Below are 13,245 nucleotides of genomic sequence, written 5' to 3'. Positions count from 1 at the left end.
AAGAAAGGCCTTTAAAGCAACGAAAATGGCATTGCCTTTACATAGGTTTTCAAATATTACAGGGAGAAAAAACCACTTGTGTTTCATTGCCAAGTATTTTCTTTTTTAAATTTAAATATCATTTCCTATTATTACACAGATTAATGGATTACATTAAGCGTTTTCAATTACAGAAGCAGTTTTATCTCAATTCGACTTTTCATGAGAGGATATTTAAAAAAATGAAACCATGTTAGGAACCAAACTAAATCGTCTGCGTTTATTACGTATGAGAATGAGATGGATAAATAGAGTTTCCGGTAAATTAACGAGTATGTGAAATCATTTCCGGTTGATGTTCAAAAGTAAAGCGATACAAATTTCATTAGTTGCTTCATCTGAAAAACAAAAACAAAAAACCAAAAAAAAAAACCAACCAAAAAACCCAAAAAAAAGCTACATGCAAAGCAAAAGGTGAAAGGTCAAAGTACCAGGTCTACAGTTGCTTCGAGAGGTCGCTTCATTGCTTTGGCAGTCGACTGAGTCTTTTAATAACAGGCAGCGAGCACATGATGGCAGTGGGCCAATGGGATTCAAGCGAATTAACATACAGGTAAACAGCAAGCAGAGGTGCATCATGGGAACGGCATTGCATTTGTGGATAGGTGAGAAGGAAAAAAATATTCTGAATGCAATATACAACATACAAAAAACACTAGGCATGCACAACAACAAAAATGTCTTCTAAAGAAATGGATATTACATTTCGAATTAGTACCGAAGCAAAAATGCATCTACTATACCTTAGTTAAAAGCATATAAGAGAGTAAAATATAGATGTTTGAAATTCAGGAAAGTTGAGTAAAACAGCAGCTTGCAGACACTATTAAGCATCGTATAAACACTTCACAGAGATGCAGAAAGAATTTAAGGATACGCCTATAAGAATTCCTGATAAGTTAGTTGAGTCACATTTTAAAGCAGAAAAATCAATTTGGAAGGCTACACTTTCAAATAGAAAAGCACTAGTGAAAGTTGTAATGCGTTGCAAACCCTACTAATATCAGTGCTTGCAAGGTGAGGGTCTTTTAATGAAGAGAAATCCATCACTCAATAGACTTGGGGTTCAAAACGGGAGAGGTTCTCTTTTTCCAATTCAAAGCAGGGTAAGTAATATGTCTAGTTGCACTAACTTATCATTAATTCCTTTTGCTTGCCCCTACAGCTGGGTCATTTTTCGTAGATTTTTTTTTCTTTGTAACTTACCACATTACATTGAGAGGGAAAAAAGTCTTTCAGAATTTAAAACGTATTTTCTAAATTTCGCTACAACATTCGGTACTAGCTTCAGGAGCAGGGAGTGAAAATACTGCTCTCAGTTCATAAGCAAACATTAAGGCACGATTTATGATACTACTCCAGTATTACTAATTTTTTTAAAAGAAAATATTTAGGCATAGTACATAGGCATATACATTTATGTATACTTCCATAATAAGATCAGACTTATGGCTGATATGATGGCATTCTGTAAAAAAATATTCTCATACAAAATATTACTTTCAAGTTTTATAGTGTAAATAATTCTTATAAACCTTTAGAAAGGAAAGGGAGATTTACTGAGAAATCAGAATTTTTACTTTTGTTTTTTAAACACAGGCTGATATTTAGCTCTTTTTAGAATATACAGAATATGTCTATCTTGAGATCAGTATGTGGAAATAGGGAACAAAAGTGGGGAAAAAAACGATGATAAGGCACAAAATGCCTACAAACAGCTTATGGTCACAAGATTAACCAGCGCCAACAGGGTATTTTGCAGGAGAGCCCTCAGTTTGCCTATTCCTTCTTCCTGGCTCTGTTGCACCTACGTTGCATCAGGCTTCCCAACGCCCTCCCCATCTCGCCTTCAGCACATTTCTGGATTACATACCCTGATCTACAGAATCTGCTCATCTGTCTGGGTCCAAGAAACACTTGGTGCAAAGCGAGCATCTGGAGAGCCTTCTTGTGTCTAAGCAGGTTGCTGTGCAGCTGACGTGCGGTACCCGCCATGGGCACCCCCATGGGGGACATCACTCCATTTGCACAGGGCACAGCCTCAGACCCACTCTGCATCCACCACGGATGGATGGAAGTCTACACTGAGGAAGTGTTACCACTGAATTCATGATTCCGAGGATGACGAAGTACACAAATTCAAAACAACATCATTAAGAGTAAAGCGTTTCAGTTAATTACCTTTATTATCCAAATGCAGATCTTATCTGATCTCACTTGTTAACTTATTATCTCTGTGCTAACGATTGCCTTTCTCCACTTCATCTCCATGCTCCTCTTAACCTTACCTCCCTATTTTGAAGCTTTTTGCTGGCTTTCCTCTCATCTTCCACAGCAAGTTCAGTCTCAGAGTTTTCCCAGCCTGAAGGCTTTAACTTGATCTGTTTCTACACCTGCTCATCAACCTTGTTTCCATGTAGATTCCCTCTCTTTTCAGGCTTTCAGACCAACTGTCCATTTTTTTCTCCTGCCTTCATCTTTTCTTTCATTTTGACCTAATAGTAAAACCTCCTTTGTCTCTTTCTGTTCCATCAGGTTATCTCCTGCTCAACATTTGATCTCCTACATAACTAACAACCAAACAAATCAATAGCTACAGATTGGAGAGGAAAAGGCTATGGAAAGGAAATAAAGATAATAATAAAAATGATCAAACATACTGAGGCATAGTATTTGTCTGCTTATGTCATATTGGTATGCTATAATGAGCAAGATCCACACAGCGGAGGCCTGCGTGGATGTGCAAGGAGCTCCTGACTAAACTCTACCACAAGAAGGGAAGCACACAAGAGGTGGAAGCAGGGACGGATGGGCCAAGAGGAATAGGGACACAGCCTGAGCATGCAAGGATGGGTTAGGAGAGCCAAAGACCACCTGCAGTTGAATCTGACAAGGGATGTGAAGGACAACAAGAAGAGCTTCTCCAAGTATATCAGCAACAAAAGGAAGACTAGCGAAAATGCAGGCACTGCTGAATGGGGCAGGCGATCTGCTGACACAGGACACAGAGAAGTCTGAGGTATTGAACATCATCTCCATCTCAGCCTTTACTGGTGAGACTGACCTTTGGGCCAGGGGGAGACCAGTGTCAAAGCCTGAAGTGAAGATTTACCCTCAGAGGAGCATCAAGCTAGGAAACATTTAAACAAACTGGATACACAAGCCCATAGGACCTGACAAGAGGCACTGATGGGTGCTGAGGGAGCTGGCCAATTTCACTGCAAGGTCACTACTAATTATCTTTGAAAGGTCACTGTGACTGGGGGAAGTTTGCAAAGACTGTAAGAAAGTAAATGACACTCTGATCTTCAAAATGGACAGGAAGGAAGGTCTGAGGAATGACAGTTTGGTCAGCCTCACCTCAATCCCTGGGAAAGCGATCAAGTAAGTCCTCTTGAAAAACACCTCCAAGCATACGAAAACCAAGAAGGTGATAGGGCGTAGTCAACATAGATCTATGAAGGGGAAATTATGCTTACCCACCCTTACAGCCTTCTACAATGAGACTGGCTTGGTCGGTGAGGGGAGAGCCACAGATACTGTTTCTCTTGACTTCAAAAACATTTTCAACACTGTCTCCCATTTAATTCTCATGGACAAACTTCTTTAGTACGGGCTAAATGGGAAACAGTGAGGTGGACTGAAAATTGGCTCAACTGCCAGGCTCAAAGGGTTGTGTTCAGCAACACAGTCCAGCTGGAGGCCGCTAACTAGTGGTGTAAAACTGGGAGGCTGACACACAAGATAGTTGTGCTGCAACTCAGAGGTATCTGGAAAGGCTGGAGAAAATGGGCACAGAGGAACCTCACTAAGTTCAACAACGGGAAATACCAAGCCCTGTACCTGGAGAGGAACAACCCCAGGCAGCAGTACACGCTGGGAGCCACCCAGCTGGAAAGTAGCTTGGCAGAAAGGGCCCTTAAGGTCCTGGTGGACACCGAGTTGAACATGAGGCAGCAATGCACCCTCACAGCAAAGGCAGCTGACAGCATCCTGGGCCTCATTACGAAGGGCATCACCAGCAGGTCAAGGGAGGTGATCCTTCCCTTCTACTCAGCACTGGTGAGGCTGCATATGGAGCCCTATGTCCAGGTCTGGGTGCCCCAGTAGAAGAAAGACACGTATGTACCAGAGAACAGTCCCGTAAAGGGCCCCAAAGGTGATTAAGGGACTGGAGCACCTCTCATATGACAAAAGGCTGAGAGAACTGCGAATGTTCAGCCTAGAGAGAAGATGGGAAGAGAAGGGGAATCTCACCAGTGTATATTCATACCTGATGGGGGAGTAAAGATGGAGCCAGACTCTTCTCAGTAGTGCCCTGTGACAGGACAAGATACAATGGGAACAAATTTAAATACAAGAAATTCCATTTAAATGTAGGTTTTGGTAGTTATTTTTCCCCTCTGTTTTTACTGTAAGCATTATTTAACCATGGAGCAGGTTGTCAAGAAACGTAGAGTCTCCAACCTTGGGAACTTTCAAAAGCCAGCTAGGCATGTCCTGGGCAATCTGCTCTAGCTCACCCTGTTTGAGCAGGGGGGTTGGACTAGATGACCTCCAGAGGTCCCTTCCAACACCAACAATGAGTTCACATTTTAATTTAGACTGTACATTCTTCAGTGACTTTTTATACTCCCTGATGCACCACATGAATATTTGGAGCTCCTTGAGTGCAATGATAGATAACGCTGCCTTCTAATGCACTTCACATTTAAGCTGTACATGATCTACAGCCTCTTGCAGAGTGTCTTTCCCTTTCCTTTTTACTTCAAATGACGAGGTCACCTAAGATACCTGAGTAGAAATTCCTAAACCTCAGTGTACAGAAAAATACACAAGGCATTTTCTGCAAGGTCCCAGACTGAAGAATTCATTGACCTTCAATGGTCTTACAAGCTTATAGGGAGCTTAAGAAAGATAGGGACAAACTTTTTAACAGGGCCTGCTGCGATAGGACGAGAAGGAATGGTTTTAAACTAAAAGAGGGTAGATTCAGACTAGATATAAGGAAGAATTTTTTTACAATGAGGGTGGTGAGACACTGGCACAGGTTGCCCAGAGAGATGGTAGATGCCTCATTCCTGGAAACATTCAAGGTCAGTTTGGATGGGGCTCTGAGCAACCTGATCTAGTTGAAGATGTCCCTACTTATTGCAGAGGGGTTGCACTAGATGACTTTTAAAGGTCCCTGCCTTTAAAACTATTCTACAATTCTATAAGCTTTGCCTATAGCGCTGTAACCCTATCCACAATGCTCACCGAGAAGATCACTCACTCTCTGGACCAGAGCAATGCAGACAGCTCCCCAGCCAGGAAAGAAAACCTCTTGGACACAATTTGAACCCGGAAGCAACCTGCAAATGAACCCTATAGGTAAGAATTTGTATTTCTGCCTTACTTTTGCTCTCTAGATCAAACTAAGTATTCTTGGTCATTCTTGGGTGGCCTTGCAGGCATGTGTCTTTTCTACCACTTTTTTGTTGTTACTGCCATTCCAGTGATTTTTATTCACTCTGTCTGATTGTTTCAAATCTATATTAAACAAAAAATAGCTGGATTGCAAAGCATGTTTTCTGTTTGGTAGACTAAGTATGCCATTAAAATATTTCGTACAAATTTTTGTGCAAAAAGCTACCCTGAATTACAGGTCCCTGCCTTTTTCTCACATGACATTAGAATGCTAACATTTCAATTCTGTGTTTCCAAAGATGCTTAGTCTTGCTTTGAGGATAATGTAATTCCAATTATGGCTTATTTAAAATCACAGGTTATATATCCAACCATTACTGAAGCCCAAAAAAATGAATCCCCTCATCTATCTCCTGTCTTCTTTAGTATGTTGCCTAGAAATATTACATTTTCTAAATGGGCAATAAATATTGCACAATTGAAGCTAATTAGAATAAAAAAAACAATCTCCTTTGCTTTAATTTCCAGATGGTATTCAATTTCTGCAAGCACAGGAAAGTTTAACTAAAAATCACCCAGTTTGAAACAGAGACTGGGGAAACTATAAGAGACAGAATATTAAACCTTCAGAAATGTTTGGTTTACTTTCTTGCATAACTTACCCTTTGTCCCTCAAAAAGTCTGGTCTTTGCTAATTTCCTAAATACAATAGCTTGGGGTAGTTATATACTGTACTGTATTGTGTTTCTGGTAGGCTTTTTACCCAGAGAATAACTGTATTGTCTATAACCATTGTATGCACTGCCCACAAGTCCACAAACCACATCTGCTTAATTATTCGTCCACTGCCAGCAATGAAGACAATGATTCTTTGATTTGCTGCCAGCAATTTTGTCTCCCAAGTTAGATCCTGCATGCTCGTTTTATTTAACTTTATCAATACCACTCTATTTAAATCTATCAGCTTTCCTGGTAGCAACCGTAAGAGAGATCCAATACTGGTAAATGGATGGGCTGACTTGTCTGAACAGTTTTCAGTAAGAGCTTAAAATATCTGAAAATAGAAAGCCCTCCGTCTCTTTTCTTCTGACTACAGTTACTATGCTTTTGCTTAATGATTCCCATTTTAGTTTACTACTCTTAAACCCTGTTTTTCTAATAGAAGAATTGTATCATAAAGAGATTCAAGTAACTTGCCCATGACAGCGGGAGAGGCAAGAATAGTCTCTAGGCACGAGATTCATCTAACCAAAGGTCAAAAAAAGATATAGTCAACACTTTTTAGTCATCAGGGATAGACGTGTATCTGCAGAGGGCAGTTTTTTCTCAGCCCCAGATAGGCACTAGCGGTAGATTAGATGAATGTGCTGGTTTTTCTCCACTACGTATAGAGTGAGACCAAAATGGCCAGGCTAGGCCCAGATATCTAACTGTTTGACATCTAAGGTGGGGTGAGTTGAATCCTTGTACAGGTTTATTTTCTACTACCCATCTCTGAGGCAAAAGCTCTCTCTTCGCTTTTTCTTCCTTTTCTTCCAAATTTCCACATTTATATCTGTCACCAAAGAGCTAAAACAGCATATGTGCCCCTGTTTTCCAGGGGACATTGAAGCTTATCAGTTTGGTTTCTGTTTGAAAATACTAGGGGCAAATTTAACATATCAACAAGGCAGAGAACAGAAGTGGTATAGAGTGTCATTTGCTTCACTGTCTTGGATAGAAATACAGCATTAAAATAAGGCCATAAAGAAAAAAAGTGCTTCCTCCCATCAAGCAATAGTAATATTTTTAAAAATTCTTATCTTTTACAAAAAAAAAAAAAGAGGCAAAAGAGAAAAGAAAGTATAAGCAAACAGCATTAAATTGAAGCAAAATAGGCATCAAAGAGCTTCTGTCAAAAAAAGGCAGCCATATATGCCAGCACTTACCATCACAGTCGCAGCTGCCGCAGCTGCCTGGGCTGCCACCGCAGCCTGGTTGGCTTGGTGTTGCGCCGCTTTGATTTTGGCCTGCAAATGTGCAGGAGGGTGAAAATACTTGCATTTCTCCCTCATGCAACGCCCTTTTATGTAATCCATACACACGGTTACGGTGTTGTCGTTTGTGTCAATCATTGTGCTGTCTGCCGGATGCGCAAAGCGGCAATCAGTCTCTCCACGCGCACAGTTTCCCCGCTGGAACTCCCTGCACACCTACGTGCAAAACAACACCCGTTGCAGGGGAAGAGCTCGGTGCAACCCGAAAGGGCAAGGAGAGCCCCGCGCCCCCAAAAGACAGACCTTCCCCCTATCCCCGGTTAGTTTTTCAGCGAATTCAGTTTAATAAACCTTTCGTCTTCTTCTGGGAGAGGGAAACGCATCTATTTTACCCTTATGTGCTTGGCTCCTCAGGCAGCTCTGCAGTATGGCAGCTAAATGAACTTGACATGCAATAAGAAGCATTCCCAAATGCCCTTCCTTTTTCCTGTCTAGAAAACATCTGGGAAGGATACTTACTGAAGTAACTGCCCCTGCCAAACTAGCTGGGAATCCCAAAATATTCAGTCCCTTTCTGACTACACTTTACATTCTTGCAGCTCCACTGGTAGGGAAGGAGTTCCTCTTGCTGAGACCCAAGGAAGATATTCATCAGCTGCACTGTATTTTTTACGGAGTCCACAAACAAAATGGAGAGCCTCCTTAAAAATAATTTTCAAAAACAGGCAGAATGGACACACTGATTTTCCTAAGAAATGTTCTCCAGACACTACTGCTTAGGCTTTTGGAAAAGGACATTCAATGCTGGAAGAGCCATTTGGTCTTCTTGTGTACTTGGATAACAGATTCCACCGAGCCCCACCATGCAGAGATCCATCAACACCAGGCAGGCTCTGCACACAGCTGGGGGCTTGCACCTTCAGCCTCCTCCAGTGTTGGTGACATTCAACATCTCCACTTGTAGCTCAAGGCTGAAGGGCTATGAAATTCCCCTAACATCGATGCATAAGGCTATAAAATTCCCCTAATATCAGGGCATGAAAATCAGGACAGAATTAATACTGCAATAAAAATGGGCTTGTTAGATATTTTGTCCCGGCATACCTTTACAGGCATGTATACTTGAGGTATTTTGGAGAAGATAACTTTACAAAAGTTGAGAATTCATGTTGATGTCTGTGTACTAACTTTGAGCAAATGCACTACCTTAAAAGTAACAGTTTTAATTACCACTGGCTGCAAGTGTAGAAATCCTGCCTGGCTACAAGGTCTCTATTTGCAGCAACTAAATTTAAGCATCATTTCTAAAACAATAAAGTTTTCCCCTCCAGGATCTTTCACACAGCCTAACAGGGGATCGTATTTCTAGTCACGGTGGTGTCTACAGTACCTCCAGTTTATCAGTCCTGAGGAGTTTCTGGGTAGCAGTTGAACCGGGGACTGAAACCGGTGGACTTCCAGGAACAATGACAGGCGGCGTGGGTAGGATCTCGGTCGGGACTAAGCCAACTCCCGGTGTTACTGGCGTTAGGTAAGGAGCAAAGCTAATAGCCGTGTTCGTTCCTATTGTGGGACCCACTGGAAATGTGGGCTGCAAAATGAAAAACACAGACCGAGATGAAAAAAACCAACCCCTTAATCAAGAGCCTATTAGTTGTCTTTCGCGTGTTCTTTCTGGCGCCGATTCATTTTCTTAATCAAAAAATGTCAAACAGCTGGGAAAACACACAGAGCATAGTCTCTTCTTTTAATCACGTAAACACATTCCAGAGGCATACTAAGAACCGCACTTTGTAGCTCTATTATTGGAAAAGTGGCCGCCGATGCAAAGGAAGTCATACTTTGAACCCGAATCTCTATGGAGGCCCAGCTTACATTGCAGGCTGCTTATTTACACATCTAAAAGCAGAAATAACATAGACTTTATTGCTTTTTCTCAATACCTGCTTTCCTTAGGAAAACAGGCTATTTTTCAAAGTACCAGATTTCATGGGTGAAGAGTTATTAACTATATTAAAGCCATATTTCTAATAAGAGTATATATAATGAGCTCTTTGGCCTGTAACTTCCATCTGCTTGCATGCTGTATTTTGCCACCTCCGGCAATTATACGTTCCTTACTATGGTTCACACATGGAAAAACCTCACCTTTGCGAATGTTTGTGTGCTCAGCTGTCACCGGTGGCAAGCAGAATAAATATTATAATCTCAGCTGGACACAATATTTAGAAAGGGATTATTCAGGCTTAGCTAGAGTTCACCTTACAAAAAAATTTGATTGGAAGGAATGATATGGGTCTAAAAATCTGTTTCGTGCCTTCCTGCAGCGAGTCAGTGAAGTCATGACCAGAGGAAAGAGCACTTGTGTGATGCTAAAACGCAGCCCTACCAAGGCAGAATGGTGGGTTTGTTACCGCCAGCACCATGGGGGGTGGAGGCAGAACATCACCATGGTGAGACCACGGTCAGACCTGGGAAGTGCTTTAGTTCGGCAGAGCTGACGTTTACTCCAGAGAGTGAAGCTATAATTATAAATGAGGAAAAACTACGCAGGAAAACAGGACACATCTCAGATCAGCTTTGTCAGAAATCGAATTCGCAAATAAGCAGGACACTAAGGAAAGACTTAAAAACACTTAACGAGGTGTGTCTTTCTCATCAAGGTGGCCTGCATGGCCTCTGCTGGAGAAGGGAAGCCAGCCACGCACAGTATGTAGAAAATACACAAGAGAAAGCATAGGAGCTAGAAGGTTTATTTCTGTTTTGGGTTTTTTTTTGGTTGGGTTGTTGTTTTTTTTTTTAATCTTTGGAACCAATTACTAAATTATAAATGAATGTGAGTTAGTACCAAGAAAATGCTTTGAGCAGCAGATTAGCCAGGGCACCCAACCGTACAGAAATGGCATCCACCTGCCCTAGAGAGTTTAAAGTGAATAATGTACTGTTTTTATCAGAGATCAAAACTGCTTGATATCAAACCGCCCAGTTTATAAGTCAAGTGCTAGATAAATTCTTTAGAGCATAATAATGAACATTTACACAAAACAAAGGTTCGACTATGTTGGGGACAATATGCGTTATGTAAAATATAAATAACAGCTTTGTATCAGATATAATTTTAAGAATAAATCAACACGTGAAATGACTTCTACGGAATTTTCTTTCACTTTTTATCCATTTGGTCAAGGCTGAGTCATCCTGATCTGGCAATTTATGCGAGACAGAGAAATAAAACCTGGCACTTTTATCACAGAAATCAGTGCAGAAGGCATTACATCAATGAAATTGTAAAGTTCAAATGATGAAATGGGTGAATAGAAAAAAGTATCATTTTGCCACTTCAGATTTTCTCATCATACTAAGAGCTGGAATCTATTACTTCATGAAAACTTTTCCTGGTGAAAACTCAAGCAGTAAAAGGCAAGGACGTACCAAAACACATTATGCCAATATACCAAGATACATTTTGATGAATGCGTACCAGAAATTCAGGGACTCCTGACACCCACTTTTTGTTCGTGCCTTCCCACCTTACAGCAGATGTTTCAAGTGTAAAAACACATCTGAAAAAGGCACCTGGGGTGAGCATCCTGTGGCCAAACACGGAGAGCTTCCTCTGAGATGCTAACGCTTGGCTCCTGTCATAGCCCATGGTAAAACAAAGGCGCTTAAAAAACCAAATCATCTAATCCAAATGTAGACATCTGAAACAAGCCAAGCGAATGGTAATTAGGAGTGCCTATTACTTCTGATAAACTATAAATGGACCTAGGAAGCCCAGCGCAGAAGTTGATGCCAACGCTCCAGATGCCTCAAGTTAGAGAAAGAAATCCCACTCCAGTGGGATGCCTTACGCCAGGCATTCAGCTTGAGAAAACATCATTAGCAGCCATGTGTGAAAAGTTTAAATCTGATTACTTGCCTAACCATGCTTTGGAAGTCTGGTACAATGAGGAGCTCAACTGCAAAGGCAGCCCAGAGCAACTGATCATTTTAATGTATGTCCAAAGACGCTCCTCATGCGTGCAAGACTCTAGTTTTATGTCACCTTCTGGATTTGAGGTGTCCCAGGCACCATACATATTACTTTAAGCTAAAATGCTGAGTTTTTAAAGTACACGCACCAGCAATTCTCTGTCTTATTCTGGGACACTTCAGATTTCAAGAGAGTAAGAAAATGCTACCCAGAATGACATTAACCTTTGTTCCTGGTACTGGGATAAAATACTATTTAAAGCCACTCAAATTATACTCTTGAGAGGGGAACTTTGCATTCCTACTTAAATAGTTTACTAGCAAATTATTATTATTATACAAATTTTCACCTCAAGAATGATTATAGGTAAAAACCTTGCAAATCTACACAAAACCTGGCATGAACTGAATGAAGGGGGGGGAAAAAAGAGAGAGAAAGAAAAAAAAAAAGCAAATTACTCTGGGACAAAAATATATCAAATCTACAGCAACACTCCATTATATCTTCAAATGCACCTATAAATGAACATATCTCTAGCACCTTGGCAACTCCTTAAGTCAACAGATGGGGACTATTTTTATTGATACTAGTTTAGAGAACTTTTGCAGGTCAACATAGCCCTGTCCTTCAACTTTACTTACCAATAACACCATCAGAGAAATATACTTACCACTGGCTGTAGCGGTGTCCCTGGAAACATGAACTGCATTTGCTGGGCAAGCATTGCTGCTGCAGTTTTTTGTTGGATTAAGTTGTTCCTGCCATTGATTTCCAGTTGAGTTTTTAAATGTGTTGGTGGATGAAGGTACTTGCAGTTCTCCCTTGTACAACGACCCTGGAAAAAGAAGCCACACTAATTGCTCTGCTGCTTTTGATGCCTTTTTGATGCCTTTGAGCAAAATACTACACCGTAAACTAAGCAAGAAGGAGTGAAATACAGGGTGTTTCCTGGGAACTATTTAGCAGGCTGGGAGGAGCTGACGGCCTTGAGGTCGGCCTCAGCCCACTACCTCTGATTAATCATTAAGGCTATTAGCCATGAAAAAAAGGAGAGAAAGACTTTGAAACAGCATTTTCATTGTTAAGTACAGATCACTGCTATACAATTAATACTCCGACTACTATCCAGACTGCCTGAACTGCCTCTCACGGTATCTTGGCTAGAGTATCTGGTGTTACCATAACATTGATGTTTTTATAAATGGCATTACATTATGAATAACAAATTTAAATCTTCTTTAAAAGAAATGCAGCTTTTAAGCACATTATATTAAAAAATAATTGCATGTTCCTGGCAGTAAGGATCTAAAGCGGCCACACTCTGCTTGTGTTCTCTCATATGTTCACCTTTATTCCAGTTCACTGCCTTCTGCCCTCCCGTTTTGTATGACATCAGCACAACTTTGAACTATTTCCATTCAAGTATAAAAGAACAGAAGTCAAGCTGGTACTTTCACAGACTAAATTTAGAAGCAGTGCAAGGAACTAAATCTGAAGGTATACAGCAAAAGGAGAACTCCAGATCGACCTGAAAGCAGGATTTTTAAGACAGTTATGAGACAGTAAGAGACAATAAAAACATAGGTGGGCAGTCACCTCTGAGGTGGCTTGTGTTGGAAGAGGTGGACATGGAGCACACCTCTACAAGCCATGAACGCTGACCAAAAGGTAAGTAGAGCAGCATAAGACGCAGTGATACGTTTTCCCCCAGAAAGGGAAATCTTGGCTGCACCAGCAGCTTATGCAGCTGCAGGGCAGGACCTGCTGGGATCAGAAGCTCCTCGATGACACAGCTTGCAGTCACAAAATTTTAAGAGCTGTGACCAGAGGATCTAGAGCATTAGT

General features: G+C 41.1%; 1 protein-coding gene across 12 annotated transcripts in view; it reads right to left on the bottom strand.

Annotated features, from left to right (window-relative positions):
- The window catches only part of MBNL2 (muscleblind like splicing regulator 2), a 113,943-nt gene that overhangs the window by 24,783 nt on the left and 75,915 nt on the right, over positions 1–13,245 (bottom strand). For 8 of the 12 annotated variants that reach the window (XM_063336573.1, XM_063336539.1, XM_063336591.1 and 5 more), the window contains 4 exons: positions 12,071–12,235; positions 8,815–9,015; positions 7,377–7,640; positions 471–524 (listed from right to left, as the gene is read on the bottom strand). In XM_063336573.1, coding sequence (XP_063192643.1) covers positions 471–524; positions 7,377–7,640; positions 8,815–9,015; positions 12,071–12,235 — 684 coding nt within the window. The remainder of the gene's footprint in view (positions 1–470; positions 525–7,376; positions 7,641–8,814; positions 9,016–12,070; positions 12,236–13,245) is intronic. The other 4 variants (XM_063336607.1, XM_063336600.1, XM_063336625.1 and 1 more) reach the window with 1 other exon arrangement.

This window comes from Chroicocephalus ridibundus, chromosome 1, assembly GCF_963924245.1.
Source record: "Chroicocephalus ridibundus chromosome 1, bChrRid1.1, whole genome shotgun sequence".
NCBI lineage: Eukaryota > Metazoa > Chordata > Aves > Charadriiformes > Laridae > Chroicocephalus > Chroicocephalus ridibundus.
Note: the sequence above shows the minus strand (reverse complement) of the source record. Positions and strands in the feature narration are given on the sequence as shown.